Here is a 17,228-nt window from a genome sequence, read left to right on the forward strand (position 1 = left end):
GAAAGCTTTCTTTGGGAATAAAAGGTAGGGTAATCTTAAGTCTGAGGGTATTTTGATTTGAGAAGAGTTAGGAATTCTTCACCATAGATTATGTGTCAGGAAGTCATCTCTTAGTTTTGAGTTTAGGACTGGTACAGGCTGAATGATGCATTCCAGTGAAGTAGGTGGAGCCCAGTGAATGACTTGGTTTATGGGCAATAACTGTGTGACAGTAAGTCAAGCTCTGACTGAAAATGACTGTGTAGGCAAAGTGGATGGAAAGCCAAGCTGCTGCTCTGGCACTGTTGGGCCAGGAAGCAATAAAATCTTACTATAAATAAATTAACAAACTCTGTGCCCAAACTTCCACCACACTGAACAGGGTACTGTGACTTGTCACGGGGACTTCTCACTGTTGAGGAGCCCAAGCTCAGATTGGTTATAAAGTCTTTTGTCCTTGTAGCAGCAAAATTGCTTTGGAAGGGCACCTGCAACCACTCTGGTTTCCTGCTGGCAGTCACAGGATGTCAGTACAAGACCACACTGGACATTAAATGGGATGCACTAGAGAGAGGCTGTGCAAGGAGCCCAGAGTAATACCTTCTCTGTTCTCCTGGTGCTCCTCAAGGCTTGCCAGAGCCAAGAGCTCTCATTGTGTAAATCACAGATTCATAGAATGGCTTGGGTTGGAAGGGACCTCAAAGATAATGGTTCCAATCCCCCTGTTCTGGGTAGAGGCACTTTTCAGTGGACCAGGTTGCTCAGAGCCCCATTCAAGCTGGTCTGGAACACTTCCAGGGAGAGGGTAGCCACAGATCCTCTGGGCAACCTATGCCAGGGCCTCAGCTCCCTCAGAGGGAAGAATTTTTTCCTAATATCCAATCTAAACCTACTCTGTGACAGTTTGAAGCCATTCCCCTTTGTGCTGTCCCTCCACACTCTTGTAACTAGTCTCTCTGCAGCTTTCTGGTAGGTTCCCTTCAGGTACTGGCAGGACACAATTAGATCACTCAAAAAACTTCTTTTCTAGGCTGAAGAAATCAAATTCCCTCAGATTTCCTCACAGGAGAGAAGCTCCAGCCCTCTGATCATCTTGGTGGCCTCCTCTGGGCTATGGTAAACCACAGCAGAAGTTCAGGCTCAAGCACAGCCTTGAGTTTAGAATGTATATATACACTTAATGACTTTCTACATCTCCTGTGTGTGTAAAACACCCAGACTGTACTAAAGTCAAGAGAATTTCATGAGCAGAAATGAGAGAAACCTTTAAATCAGACTTTACTCAGCAACATTCCCTGCACATGAAGTTAATGTGTTTAAGTAAAAGACAACTCCAATACAGACTTACGGAAGAGATTCTGCAATGAGGATTTTTAATGGAATTTATACTGCTTTCCTCTTGCTAGCAAAAAGTAGTACCAAGACAATTAAGGTGGATTTAGTTACTCTGGAGATATGAACAGTAGACAAAATTATTAAGAACATAAATGAAATCTAAAAGTTTTTCTCTGAAACTTAGCAAATTGAACTGCAATTCCAAGAGTCTGATACAAGGGGAAAAGAGGGACAAAGCATTTTGAACCATTTTGGATGATGGGTGGGTGGAATTGAGCTAGGAAAACACCTGTGACAACGTTCAGCCATTAGTCACTTAGGAACCATGACTGCTGCATTCCAAAGGGATTGCAACAGCAGCTGCTGCTGCTTTGCTGTGGTGAAGTTGAGACTGGCAGGTGCCAGTTTGGGATGTAGGCCAGTCTGAGAGAGGTTCTGGTGGCTCGGTGAGCACCACTGTGGGCGTGCCTTGCAGAGGTAAAGGAGGTGGTTGCAGCCAAGACAGAAAAAGTGTTCTGAGATTTAATTACGTATGTGAGCAGCAAGGAAGAAGAAAGGAAACAGTCAAATGCCAGTGGGAGCAATGTGTAACATCTGAGGCAATCACTGTAAGTACTGAACGCCTGAACTTAAGAACTGGTCGATGCGGTTTGTCACTAGGGCTGTGTGTGAAGACCGGGTAACATCAGAGGCTTGTGGCTCTTATGGTTTCCAAGGAATATGAATTAAGGAAAAGAGAAAAAGACCAACTGAAGTAGCTCTGGACAGCAATCAACCCCATTTGAGGTGATTCCGGGAACAATTCTTGGCAGCCTGAACATCCTGGAAACTTCCAAGGGAAGGAAGAACCGCTGAATTATAATGTAAGTGGAGATGTGCTGTGCCAGAGGTACTGCTGCCTAATGGGAAAAGCTTTAGTGTTTTTCTTTGGGTTAGGGCTAGCATGACTGTCATATCAGTAAGTACTTTTAGTCTTTGTAATAGGAAAACAAAGTTTCTCAAAAAGGTACAAAGAAGCCTGTCTTGTAAAAACAACCTTAGAAACAGCTGCTGGAGTTAACTTTTGCTATTTCAGTTGGTTTTTCTTTGTCTGTAACTTAAAATTCAGACTAATTAATGTTTAAGTCTACTGAGTGCTAAAACATGATCAGAGGGGCTGCAGAACTTTAAGCAGACAATCCTCTTCAAAACTACATAATTTTATTACTCGTACTCTTTTACAAAGTGCTGGTACAAACCCAAAAATAAATATATTCATAAACCCAAAAAAGAAACATAGTCATGGCTGTTAAAACAGGCTTAAAGTTTGTGCTGACAAAAAGTACTCAAAGTTATTAGTTTGTAAATTCTTTTTGAAATAAAACTTTGGGGAAATATTAATATATGGAGCTAACTTAACACATAAACAGATACTAGTGGGAGCTAATAATTTTATTTGTCAGAGGGTATTGGACATAATATTAGACCAAAAAACCCCCTCTGATACCAACCCACAGCTATTGAACAAACCCAGAAGTGATATTAATCAACATGGAAGTTAAGTCATCAGGAAATGCTCCTTTTTCCTTCAGACAGCTTTTACGTCCCACCACACTCCCCATTTCCTCATCCTTAAAGATAACTTATTCACGGCACACCTATTATCTTTGTAGGAAGTTCTCCTTGTCTTGGGATTCAAGAGCATGCATTTCCTCTGAGTAAATAATTTTGGTATCTCCTCCCATAATTACACCCACGTTGAGTAGGAACTCTGGCATTAGACAGATATATATTATAGGAACTAGTTAATTCGTTTGACAACTTTACAGGTATTAATAACAACTGTTAAGTACCTCTCCCTTCTCTCAAATTTCAGCTGACAGCACGAAAAGATTGCTGGGTTTTTTCTTTTTATGATTGATGTGACTTGGACATCCTTGAAGAACAAAGTAGAAGTTGTATGCAATTCTCATAAGCTGAGGGAATGGCAGGTGAGTTCTGCAAGGCATTTGCTTCCCTTCAGCAGGTATTTTACTCAGGGCTGTTTCTTCAGGATTCATGCCCTGTAGGTATCTTGCTCAGATTTCTTATCTGAAGGTAATTTTATATTATAATTTGACCTTGCACTTCATTTTCAATGTTGTTTTTATTAAGAATTGTTTGAGAATAATTTTTGAGCTAAACAGAGGATATTGGGACAGGGAGGAGAAATTTTCATTACTTCAAAAGGCACCTTTTTTTAAATGTTTTGTCAGAGATGTGTTATGCTTGGTATTAACAAAATTTGTGTAATCCATTCTAATGGAGCTGTGAGCATGGAACCTATAGATGGGAATTCAAAGATACATTAAAACTCTACCAAAGGAAAACAGTAATGAGAGTATCTCTGCTTTTTCAAGTTTAAAATGAAGATAATTATTGAGATGGGCAATTGCAAAGCAGGGCTCTTTCTCATTTAATGCCGGAAAAAACATTTATGAATCAGCTTTGCAGGGAGAGCAGCAGCTAACTGCACTTTGCTGTTGCTCATATATTCATGGTAAAAATTCTCCTTTTCAGCCCATCAATACTTTCTCTCATTACCTCTTTTTTATCTTAAATTACCAGAAAAAAAAATCTTCCTTGAATTTAATGATAACAATTTTTTGCATAAATTAGTTTTACTTTTACCTCCTCTTCAAGGATTAGATGCAAATTGTGGTTTAATATGCAGCTATATTGTTTCAGATCTGACCTAGTATTTCACTGATAAACTCTATGGCATAAACCTAGAAGCTTGTTTGAAGATCTCTATAATAATTTTGCATAGGCATTAATCTATCCTTCCCATCCTATTCTTTTTGTTGTTACTATTGTTTTCTTTTGATTTCACTCTAAAATGGTGGTGGTTATGTGCCCCTATCCTGTCCCCATTCCCCTCACCTCCAACCTCATTGCATTTATGACACTGACTTTACTAAAAATTACTTAGAACAGCCTTCACCAAGGTACTTGCCCTGAGCATTTGTCAAAACTTGAAACACAATGCTCCAGGTGTATTTTGTAGAGTCTCCCAAGGGCAGATATAAACACAGAAGGTGCTTCTCAGCATTCCCAAAGACAGCATAACTACTCAGGTTTGAGCACAGCAACAAAGCAGAGAAGGGAAAAATAATCTACGGGGAATATCATATAAATATTTGCTTGCCAAAAAGGAAAGAGTCAGGAACCACTTTATGGGGTTTAAACCACAGACCATAATAAACAGCATACGTGCAGAAGGACACAATATCCGAGAACTCCAAGCACACTGCAAGAATTCTTCTATGACATGAAGTTACTGCCTACTAGAACAGGAACTTCAGTGGTCCAGTTCTCACTTTGAACAGAGACAAATGGATTGATTTATCAAAAGCTTCAGCATGTCCTCAAATACCTCTTGTTCATCCATATAAGACAGATGATCTCTAACTATGCATTTTTCCTTGCATCGAGGCCAAATGGCATCAGGATCTAAGCAAGAAATTAAGATGTCCTAATTGCCATTCCTGTGATCCTGAAAACATGTATGTTGAAAACACTGCGGGGCTACAAGCCACTTTCTTTGGTGTTGCTTGTCAAATGACACCAATTTGCCCCTGTAAATTTCTTTTTAAGTCCAGTGGTAAAAGAGCATCCAATCTTGTATAGGAAGTACTTAAGTACTCTGTATGAGGGCTCTTTAGCAAAACCCAAGGAAAGATTTCCATTAGTGACCAATAGACTTAATTTAATGGGGCATCTGCTTTTTAGTTGTACTTCCTCCCACAAAAGGTAATTGTTCTTAGTAACCTGTTCATGCCACTAAACAGCAGATGACCTCATGCCAGTTGCTTCTTCATGACTTTTCTTGTGTTTTACAGATCTGACCCCAACACACATCAGCTGGCAGCCATCAGTGAACGCAGCCAACCACCACACTGACAGATATGCCAACACCGAGCTGACTGTGAGGCGAGGACAACCCTTCAACATCACCCTGTACTTCAACAGACCCAGGCAGAATGGGGAGAGCCTAGGATTTGTCACTGAAATAGGTAACATTCCCATGGCTTGATCCATGTGCTCGGAGAACTGTAATCTTTATTTCTCGTAGTTCTATCCTTATTCTATTTCAAGACAGCATTTTTCTGCTTCCATTTTTAATGCCCCAATGTTCTCAGTTTCAAGTGTGAGGTTAATGTTGAAACCATACTCTGGAATGGAAACCAGACAGTCCTTCTCTCTGGCAGGACCATCCCCCTCAGAATCTCATCGCACCAGGGCAGCATTTAACCTCTCTGAGGCGGGGGGCAGTGGCTGGAGTGCTGCCCAAGGACCCAGTGACTCTGCAGCCATGAACTTCACAATATCCAGCCCAGCCAACGCTGTCATTGGGAGATACAACCTCTCCCTCCTGGTCACCTCAGGGAACAGGATTGTCTCCAGATACCTGGGCCAGTTTGTGTTACTCTTCAACCCTTGGTGCCCAGGTAGGTGCCAATGCCTTTGCTCTTGAACACAGCTGACCTTGTTGCTTTCCTACCTGCACAGAGCTGCTCCCTCAAGCTGTCTCTCTTTGGGTTCTACAGAGGCTGCAATCTAAGCTCTGTGCTCAGAGATCTGGTTTCACTACATTAAAAAGCTGCTACCACCACCCCACCCCCTTTGTACCCTAACAAAATGTGCTCTATGGGATTATATCACAGACTTTTTGGGACTGAGTAGATCACTTTTTCTGTAGACAAGGGCTTCTCTGGGCAAGCTCTCCCAGTGTATCGCTGCCCTCTGGTAAAGAATTTCTTCCTAACAGCTAATCTGAATCTCTCCCTTTTTAGGTTGTAACAGATCCCCATTGTCCTATCACTCTCAGCCCATGGAAAGCATTGCTCTCCCTCCTTTTTCGGCCCCATGTAGGCATTGGAAGGCTGCAGTGAGGTCTCCCTGGAGCCATCTGTTCCCAGGCTGAGCACCTCCAGCCTGCCTCCAGAGTAGAGGGCTCCAGACCTCAGAGCAGCTCTGTGGCCTCCTCTGGAGGCTCTAACTGGTCCACATCTTCCTTGCGTTGAGAGCCCCAGAACTGGATGCAGTGCTCCAGGTGGTGTCTCACAAAAGAGAGGGGGGAAATCCCCTCTCTCAACCTGCTGCCCACCCCTCTGTTGGTGCAGCCCAGGATGTGGTGGGCATTCTGGGCAATAAGCACACACTGCTGGCTCCTGTCCAATTCCCATCTTCTTCATTTTGGGTTGAAAATGGACATCTCTTGCTGCTCCAGCTTTTTATCTCTGCATTTCTTCTGCAGCATGCTGAGGTGGCAAATTTCTAACCTCATATTTTGAAACTATGCAATAGTCTAGAAACCAAGGTTAGCCTGAAAACATGACAGCCTAGTGTTAAGAGGACTCCTAGCCATCCCAGTGAGTAAACAGGTTATAAAAGAAAAGTAGCCACAATTATCCACTATTTTTTTCCATGACCATATGTTAGTCAAGAGCCACTAAGAAATGCGTCAATAGCCAAGATGAAAAAAGCTGCTAATTAGCTCAGCAAGTCCTGGAAGACAGAAATAATTATACAAATATGTTCAGGAAACTCAGACCATCTTGGTACAGTCCTGAGGGAAAAAACCTCCCCAGAAATCCCTGGAAATAATTTGTGTGTAACTTGTAATTGATGGAAACCACACTGCAGGGACAGCAATATTTGACAGCTCCTGAACTGGAACACCGGTGTGGCAATGGTACTCAAGAGACTAAACTCTTCACAGATGAAAACAGAAAAATTAAGCTGTGCCCATTACAATTTTAACCTAATGATTTTGCAGAAGAGTTCTCCAGATTTCCCAGATGCAATGGCTACTGACAGATAAAAGGGAGTATCCTTAATGCTGAATGAAGGATGCTGCTGAATAAGTTCTGCAGAGTGCAATAGTTCCCTGATCCTGAAAAACAGGAACAGATTCAGTTTGTGAGTATGTCACCACTATTGTAAGTGTCATAGCAGAAGGGAAATGGGAAATCTATTTTCTTGGCAAAGGATGAATTGTAAATCTGGTCTGTAGATATGGTACCAGGTGGAAGATTAGTCCTTAAGCTGAGGAATACAGAAATTAATTCATTTACTGTAATATCAATAAAGAACTACTTATAAGAAAACAGTCAGGACTAGAGATGAAAGAAAAAATACTGCATTGAAGAAAAGCTACAGGAGAGTGGATCCTTAAGTGTCATCTGAAAAAACAATCAGATCAAATAGTTCATCACTGACTTTGACCTTCTGACATTAAACAGCATTGTCCATGCCCAGATGGGCTGGGACAACTGGCTGACCTTAGAGAGTGGAGAAGGTGAGAAGAAATAAGATATAATAATAGGAAATACAAGACCACACCTCTAGGGAGAAATAACAATTATTTCAGTGACAGACTTATCACTTGGAAATCATGAAGAATGCTTTCACAAGCCTTTCTTAATCAAAGAACAAGAACCAAAGTGAAATGGCCCTGAAAAAGGAAAATGCAATCTTAAGCTGTATAAGAGAAAACAGTTAGTCAGATTTAAATGTTAATGCCATTGGATGAGATGACAAGAATTAAACCATGTTCAGTGAAGGGTTACTAGGATAAATGAACACATGAAAAATCTTCTGGACCAAAAAATAATTTTTAAAAAAATCAGCTTAGCAAGCTATAAACGTTTATTGAGCGCACATAAACCTTAGGGAGAAAAAAAATGTTCTTCAAGTGATTATACAAGGACATTTAGATTGCTCAGAATAATAAACTCACAGGGCTAGAAGGATCTTAGAAAGTCATCTACTCCCATACCAGGGCTATAAGACAGGTTCAGTTCAGCATTTAGGTCATTCCTGAGAAGTCTTGAATTCCTTCTTAATGACCAGCCATTAGGGAAGCTCCAGCACTTCCCATGGCAATTCCCTCCAATAAAACACAAGCCTTTCTATTAGATCTTTATCCTATTAACTAACCAAATCTTTCTTGGTTCAACTTCAGTATATAATTTCTCCTCTTATGTATGATAGACACCAAGAATAGATTTTATCTCCCCCTGCCCTATCCTCTTCACAAGACTTTCTGGAATTTATTGCAATGATTGCCCCATTCCTCACCCCCATTTTCTTCCTACCTTAAATAATTCTGAGTTAATTCATACTTCAGATTTTCAGGAATGTTGAGCATTCTTAGTGCTCCTCCCACTTTTTCCAACTGGTCCACATCTTGAAGTGCAGCACCTGAAACTACACACAGGTCTCCATGTCCATGATACCCCAAAACCTCAGGAATCAACAGTGATGATATGCTTTTTAAAAAGTGTGAACAGCAACCACAAAAATTATTTATATCACATGATACAATTTTTAAAATAAACTGCAATACTTATATTTGCAGGAAGGGAAGGATGGGAAGTTCCTATAGGAAGGTAAAGAAGTTGAATCAAAAAAATAGAAAAGCTGATCTTTTTGTATGTATTTCCTGAAATCCTGAACCTTTCAGAAAATATCTTTAAACATTATAGAATTAAAAGCAGAACTAAGCAGATATTGCTAGCTGAAGAATGACCAAAACAACCTAAATATCTCTGGGAACAAATGCTTTCATGGCAGCTAAATACTGTACCATAAACTTGGAAAAACAATGAGGAAGAATGAACTCCAAGTGAATGGCTAAACAGGTTATCCTAATAACATTCCTGATAGGAATGACTTTGGATCAGGCAAGCAAAGGTCGACATTTAGGAATCTTAAAACAAGACAAACACATCTGGAAAAGAGGGAAAAATGTCATTTGTGTGGTTCTTTTCAAATATCTGTTCCACTTCTAACTACCCTGAGAAGACAGACAAGTTTGGTGAGCTAGCCTGGACTTTTGTCTATCTTTGTCACATAGACACAGTGTGCAGACAGGGGACATTTAGATAATACACAAGGCTACACTAAAAGTAGGGGGAAGAAGTTAAGTAATATAATATGGATCCTTTTTTCACCCCCCACACCTTCCCTGACCATATATAAAACCAGATATTGTCTGCACTGAACTGCACCTATTCATGAAGCTGTAACAATTCCTTTTTGCAGATAGAAGTTTTCTCCTTGCTAAATCAGGACAAAAAATGTTTCTGAAAGGTTGCTGGTATTCTCAGCTTTAAGCCTGCCCAACTTGGTTTTCAGGTGATGATGTCTACATGTCCAATGAAAATGAGAGACAAGAATATGTTCTAAATGAAAATGGAATAATCTTTGTGGGCAATGCAAGGTACATTGAAGCAAGAGGGTGGTATTATGGACAGGTAAGTAACAAGGAATTCGTTTGGACTCTCATTCTGCCTCCTACAGCCTTTGTCTTACCATTATTTGCTGCACAAACCTGGGTGGCCTTACTTGTGGTTTGCTCACAGTGTAGCCCACTGTCCTTATCACCTTTGGGCTGGGATATCTCAGAAAGGAGGAACTGCAGTAAAATCTCCTTTAATTCTGTTTGAGAAACCATCCATTTTCTTAAAAAAACATATCTTATCTGATCACAGTTTCAAGACCTTCTAAACATCTGTCTCACCATGCTTGATCTGAGCCTGTACTACCGTCAGGACCCAGCCATGGATGTGTCACGAAGAGGAGATCCTAAATATGTGGGCCGAGTAATCAGTTCTATGGTAAGACATGGACAACTTAACCCCAACCCCACATGAGTCAGCAGAAAGCACCACTGAGACTCAGCCCCCTGCCCTAAGCAATAGAATGAGCTAGGTAAAGTGCATTACAGACATTTAATTTTGTGCTTTCTGTCTACTGGCCTCTTTTTAGATCAATGGGAATGATAACGACAATGGAGTTCTCCTGGGGAAGTGGCAAGGAAGTTTCCACTCGCATGAGAACCCATCCAGATGGGATGGCAGCGTGGTGATCCTCAAGAAATGGCGTCAGGACAACTACAGGCCTGTTCAGTACGGCCAGTGCTGGGTTTTTGCAGGTGTGATGTGTACAGGTAAGCTGTAAGGATAGAGGACTGGGGTGAAATGAGTCATCTGGGACCTCAGGTTTTATCAAAACCACAAAGCAATAATGTCTACACAAGGAACAGCGCTGTGAAGACCACTAATGCTGAAGAATCACAAAATATTTTGACCTTTTGCTTCTCAGATATTTGTAATCGTTGAGCTAAAGCTGTGTGGGTTCTGTTGCATTTCTTGCTTGTTTGTTTTTTTATAAAATGTATTTCAGTTTTGAGGTGTTTGGGGATTCCAACTCGTTTGGTTTCAAATTTTAACTCTGCCCATGACGTGGATAGAAACCTGAGCATCGATAAGTACTATGACAGCTCTGGAAGGAGTCTTAATATCGGCAAGGATTCCACATGGTAAATATAATTTCTTCCATCTCACCAACAACAATGGAGAAGATCTAGGAAACTTAAAAACATGAGCACTAGTAGCACCAAAGAAACAGAGTGGGCAAAATGTAATGCAACCATCTAAATTAACATTGCAGATATCCATTTGGAAAACAAACAACCAAACAACCAAACAAAACAATTGATTTTCTCCCTCCCTGCCCTGAGGTCTATACCTCAAAAGCAGGCAGTACATCTGTCCTTTGAAAGAGGTACTGTAACTTGACAGTTTGTGTCTCAGTTTAGAGTTCAGAATTTTTTTTAAAAATAATCACTACTCTTCTCCAATTGGAAGTTTGCATGACTCTGTATTATCGTGTTTTTTAGACACTGTTCTTTGTCTCCAGGGATTATCATGTCTGGAATGAAAGTTGGTTCATTCGCCCGGACCTGGGAAGATCGTACAGTGGGTGGCAGGTTTTAGATGCAACTCCACAAGAACAAAGCAGAGGTAACAGCCTAGTTTCTCAGCCTGACTTAAGAATCCTTCTCCAAACTGAGCACAACTAATAAAGTTTAACCTTTTTTTTTTTTCCACCACATCTTAGGCATTTTTCAGTGTGGCCCTGCATCTGTCTTAGCCATCAAAGAAGGTGAAGTAGACCTGGATTACGACACCTTGTTTGTGTACTCAGAGGTGAACGCCGACTGCAACAGATGGATTGTGTATAATGATGGGACTAAGAAAAGAGTTTATTGTGATACTGAAATCATTGGCAGGTCCATCAGCACCAAAGCTGTGGGCAGCAATGGCCGTGTGGATGTCACTGCTAACTACAAATATCCAGAAGGTAGAGGAATTAGCACAAATCATCTCCCATTATTGCCTACTGAATCCTTGGTGCTGGGAAGCTACAATGGGTAATGTGCCCAGTTTAAACATCTCTCCCCTGCCTCAGAAAATATTTCTGCCAGTTCAGATTACTTTCTTTATACAATGGGTGTTATATTTCTGGGTTTATGCATTCAGTAGCTTCCTTATTAAGGGACAACACAAGATATACTTTAGTCTCTTACACAGAAGTGCAAAATTTAATGCATACACAAAACAGAGCTATAAAATACATTTTACTACCCAAGGCAGCCAAACCCTCAGGGATTCATTCCTCAGTGTTTTAGTGCAACCATATTTAATATAGAGGCTGGCTGTCATCAGATCAGCAGGGTATCACTTAGCACACTACTGCATGTTTTGACCAGGGAAAAAGAAATCTCACTCCTGAACAAATACAAATGCATCATGTTTCATTTTAGTGATTTATTCACCTTGTAACGGTATATCCCCTGTGAAAAACCTGAATGGAGGCTTAATGAAGATACAGGGAGCTTTTAGGTATGGCATATTTCTGAGTGCTGCTGATACCCTGTATTGGTCTGAAAACCTTTACACAGAGGAAGTGCATTTACAACAAGAGCTGAATTTTACTTAGTTCTCTGCTTCACCCAGGTTCTGCTGAGGAAAGACGAGTCTATAGAAAGGCTTTGGCTAAAATATTGGGAACAAGTGTCTCAGAAGGACACACAGACTCTCCTGCAGGAAGATCTTCAGAGACAATGAGAAACCCTGGGATTGCTGGGAAATTCAAGCTGGCTGAACCTCCTGTTTTTGGCAAAGACATTAACCTAATCCTGGTCCTCAACAACCTCTCCTCTGACCGCAAGAGTGTGAGGGTGGACATGAGTGCCTCCACCATCCTGTACACAAGGAGAGCAGTGGCAGAGATCCTGAAGGCAGCCACTTCTGTGGAACTTGGTCCTAAACAAGGTAACTTTTAGTGTCCCTAGGGAGCCAATATAGCTCTGTTCCTAGCCACAGGAAGCCAAATAGAAGAAAAAAGCATAAGTATCATACCTATATCAGCTTCGTAGTGCATCCTACTCCTTGCACCTCTTAGTAGCATCATTTATGAGTACATTTTACCTTATTTTTTCCCTCTGAAAATTTTCACTAGTTCAAGCATTAATTGGATGTCTCATTAAATGTTACATAGAAGGCTACACTTATGTTATAGCTCCAGAAGCAGCACTAGGTGTGTGTGTCATGGTTTCTATATGTATATATATGTGCATGTGTGTGTGTGGTGATTATTAAATAGGAACACATCTTTCTCTTAAAAAGTAAAAAATGTCTGATGTGTGCCTTCTGGCACTCAACAGGCAACACATGAAAAGAAATCAACTAGCAAAAACTTTAAAAGTTACAGTGAAACTCTGTCTCTCTTTTGAAGAGTCAAGACTATTGAAATTATTATAGAGATCTTTTTCATCCCCAGGGGCTACAAAGATAAACATTTTTCCCATATACAGCAGAAAAGTTGTAGGACTACCATGAGCAGCTGACCAGGTCACTTGAAAAGGAATTCTGTGAAACTTGACCCAAACTTTCTTCTTGACTGAGGTAAAATAAAGAGGATATAAAGAGGGAATAGAGTGAAATGGTTATACCTCTAATAATAAGAAATACAAAAAGTCAGGGATCCAGTGAAATGCAGATGAGCAGACTCCCTCAGTTTCAGGCCAAAATCCTCTATTCAAAACTGTAAGGGTCAAATGAGTTAAAGCAGGCAAGGATCACCAGAAGAGGGAAATACACAATCAGTCTCACAAGAAGGAAATATAAACAAACTCCACTGCCATCTTTTTTCTCTCGAGTAATTAATTATAACTCGTTTTTCTTTAGCTTGCTTTGAAAATGTAATGGTTCCTAAATATACATCTGAATTCTAGGGAAGCATATCCGGGTAAAGATCCCTTATACTCATTATGGAAAATATCTGACTACTGACAAAAGGATCCAAGTTACTGCTTTGTGTGAAGTCATGCGCACAAACGGGCTGAAGCTGCTGGTGGAGAAGACAATCATTTTAGAGGACACAAACATCATCATTAAGGTGAACTATTTTCTCCATGATGTTTTGAACAGATGCTAAAATGTCCTTCTGGAACTCAGATCTTAAGATGAGAATCTGGGGGTAAATGCATTACTTTTAGGCTGCCATTTCAGATGTTGTTCCAAAATTCCTACTTGGATTGAGAATGCAAGGATGTGAGAGGCCAGTTCTGGACCTTGGCCTGGCATCTGCCCCGTTTTTCAGAACAGCTCTGTTATCTTCTTTTTTTCTTCTTTTTTGCCTTATGTTCCACAGCACTTTTTTCATTCCATGTATTGGCAAGTGCTTGTGCTGTCCTTAAAGAACTTTGCCAAAGTACAGATTTAAACCCTTAATTCTAACCACTGTTAGAGCCAGTTCATATTGGTTTAGCACTTTAATCCTAATCAACAATGTGCCGAAAAAGAAAAAAAAGCCACTCAGCAACCAGATCAGACAGGTTTCATGGGGCATGTCTGTGTAGGCAGGGCTCTATTTCATTGAAATTATGTACAAAATATTGCAGACAGCAGGACAGCCCTTGAGCTAAGCCACATCCAGCTTCAAACCTTAGGAAAGCGAATGTTTGTCAGCTAAATGCCACTTGCAGCTGCACTGAATTCTGACTCCAGGAAAGCATAAAGCAGGGAGTGATCAGAGATGTGTTTTGTCCCTCAGCTCCCCCGGAGGGTTGTGGTGAACAAAGCTGTGTCTCTGGAGATCTCCTACGCCAACCCCCTGCCCGAGCCCGTGAGCCGCTGTGTGCTGCTGGTGACGCTGATGAACCAACAGGTCAAGATAAAGTAAGTGCAAGCTGCAGCCAACACTCACTGATTCCAACATGACCAACAGCATGTCTAATGTCTCAAACAGAAAGAAGGAAAGAAAAAACCCCATACCTTACATGTCTTTTTAATATTTTCTATTTATGAAAACAAAAAATGCCACCAAATAGATATGTGATTCCTTAATCATGTGATGTTTTTTCCACATAGAACTACTTCGACAACTCAAACTTAGTACAATTCAAATTCTTTTTCTTGGGAAAGCAAATGCACATGTCAAATTCTTTTGTCTCTCTGCAGCTTATTCTATAGTTTTGCCTTCTGTTTTTGTTTTCATATAAAGTACCCTGATACTACAAAGATAATTAGGCTAAAGCGAACAAGTCAGGCAAGTCCCTTGGTTCAACCCAAACAAAAAGTTGTTCTGTTCTCCTTTAAAGCAGGAAAAAACTTGCCTTTTCAAAACGTAAAAGCAATTTGTTATTTTTACTCCAGACTCTGCTGCTTTATGTATCAGCTCAGAGTTGAGTAATAGTTTCTACTTCCTAAAGCTCTTTCTATTGTAAAAACAGCCTGACTTGCTTTGACTGTGGAACGATTTGGACTTAATTATCCATAAAAACAAAGAAAAACATTATTCTAGTAAAAGACTAAGCCAATTTAGGCCAAAAGGAGATACAAACCAATGCACAATGGCCATTAGAAAAACCATTATTGCCAAAATGGATATGAACCAAGCAAGCATTGGACAGAGCACTGACCTTCGACATCGGAGTTTTTCTATTCTGAGTTTGTGCTGACTATACAAATTTGCATCCAGCCCTAAAGTGGAGCTGTGATATTGCACCTCTCTTTGCCATAATTCCATCTGAGAATGAAGGAAGATGGTACTGTCCTTTCTCATTCCTTAGTCTACACAAAGCTTCAAACCTTAAGTAATTCTCAAAACCCAAGGCTACGTCTCAAGTAACTGCAGCTCTGTTTCTTGGGAATCACATAAATGACAGTGCAAGCCTGAACTAAATTACATCTTTTCTTTTTCTGTTCTTTTTTTTTCAGTTTGGCACGACTGGCACCAAGGGAGAGATCAAAAATTTATTTTGAGTTCACACCTCGGAGGGTTGGGCCCTTACAGCTGCAAGTAGACTTCTCTTGTGACAAATTTTCACATGTCAAGGGATTTGTAACAATTGCAGTAGCACCCGCATAATGTGATGGAATCAACCTTCCATTTCAGCATAAACACAGCAAGACACTCTCCTCTGTATAGGGACAGTGGTGGCAGAAAGGAACTTTGCACTAAATTTGTGACCTCTTACATTGCAATAGAATCAAGACTGCTTTCATGGTGCTTAACTATTTACTCTCTAATTGTATTTCTCTTTTCTCCCACCTCCTGACAAAAGAAAAAAATGAAGCCCCTTCTTTGTAGAAATAGTTTCACTGTTTTCAAATCTCATTCTGTTAAGCTCCCAGTTTTGACTTTTCCCTCAGATAATTAATACAATTTCCTTTCGACCACATTCTAATTGTCAGCAATAAATAAAAATCATTCTCAACTTTATTGTTTTGTAATGATTTATGTATTCCATGGGGATATTATGAGAAATCACAAGACTGAGGAAGAGTTCTTTTTTCTTCATTTCACAAGCCACTAACCCAGAAGAGTGCAACATTTCCTTCATAATTCACCACATTTCTGTATTTGTGACCCTATAGTTCCATGAATGGGGGGCAAAGCCCAAGAAGGCTGGGAAAAGTGATGCTTGGGGTCCAGGGCAGTATTTGTGTAGCCTGTGGGTACAGGCCTGTCACAGAGTGAAGAACACATGTACATATTCAAAACAGTAATTTAATTCCTAAGCAGCCTGATGGAGTCCCAGGCACCACAAAGCAGGGGGAGGGTGTGGCAGCCCAGCAACAAAGGGTAAATAACTCTTCTTTCTCACCAGTGTAAGGTCACTGAGGACAAGGAACACATTTGTCTTCAAAACGTTCCCCGTGGGTCACTCAGGGGCAGCCCAGACCCCACACTTGTCAGTGTCTGCAAGCTGAAGCATCTTTTGTGGGCTCCCAATCTGGCATCTCCAGGCACCAGTCTCCCCTGAAACCCACCTTTAAGTTGCTGTAAGGCTTCCCTCTTCCTGCAGCCTCTCCAGGGCTGCTGTGACAGGTAATGACTGACCAGGTACAGGAGATGCCAGGTCACCTCAGAGCAGGATGTGGGGCAATCGTGGTGAGCAAACAACTCTGCCAAGCCTGAAGAGTTGTATTTGCTGTATGACTTACAAAAAGTTTAAAGCAGACTTAATAAGCCAAAAGAAAGCTGTCAGGAGTTATGGACATGGGCATTTTTGTCTGATCATATTTCAGAGTCTGAAGGGTCCAGATATAATCACAAATTTTTACAGAAAAAAATCTCCACAAGAAACCATAAAAACCCCTTTTAGATTACCTTTTTTAAAAATATATTGAAACTGCAGGCAATTAATTTGCCTTTTTGGTTCCCGGCAGTCTTGATAAGGAAGTGGAAACAAAACAGGAAACAGACCTAAAAAAAAGATACAAGGCAGAATGTAGAGGTGAGGAAAGTAAGAGGTTATCCCTTCTCCTGACACCACTTACTCCTTCTTACATTCCCATGGAAGTCCACGGCAGTCTGCGACCTACTCTTGGGACAAATTGGCAGGACATGTTTTGAGATAAGCTGTCACACAGGATGAGGGAGGAGAAGGCAAGAGGGAGCTGCAGGAGCAGAGAGTGCCTGTAATTACAGTGGGCAGGGCTCACACCAGAAAAGCAGCTCTGTAGCTTCCTCCAGGGCCCAACCAACCTTGCCATGCCAAACAGCTACAGAGAAACTATGTGCATGTATGA

The 17,228-nt window shown here is 40.8% G+C and overlaps 1 protein-coding gene across 1 annotated transcript; it reads left to right on the forward strand.

The window, feature by feature from the left end:
* The first annotated feature begins 3,277 nt into the window (after nucleotides 1–3,277).
* Nucleotides 3,278–16,942, forward strand: LOC136368683 (protein-glutamine gamma-glutamyltransferase 6-like). Its single transcript, XM_066331051.1, has 13 exons — nucleotides 3,278–3,284; nucleotides 5,175–5,348; nucleotides 5,544–5,783; nucleotides 9,478–9,596; nucleotides 9,834–9,959; nucleotides 10,111–10,291; nucleotides 10,528–10,663; nucleotides 11,044–11,147; nucleotides 11,245–11,487; nucleotides 12,144–12,461; nucleotides 13,424–13,587; nucleotides 14,245–14,369; nucleotides 15,411–16,942. The coding sequence occupies exons 1-13, from the start codon at nucleotides 3,278–3,280 to the stop codon at nucleotides 15,559–15,561; spliced, it is 2,088 nt and encodes a 695-aa protein (XP_066187148.1). The 3' UTR covers nucleotides 15,562–16,942.
* Nucleotides 16,943–17,228: the final 286 nt, after the last annotated feature.

This window comes from Sylvia atricapilla, chromosome 16, assembly GCF_009819655.1.
Source record: "Sylvia atricapilla isolate bSylAtr1 chromosome 16, bSylAtr1.pri, whole genome shotgun sequence".
Lineage (NCBI taxonomy): Eukaryota > Metazoa > Chordata > Aves > Passeriformes > Sylviidae > Sylvia > Sylvia atricapilla.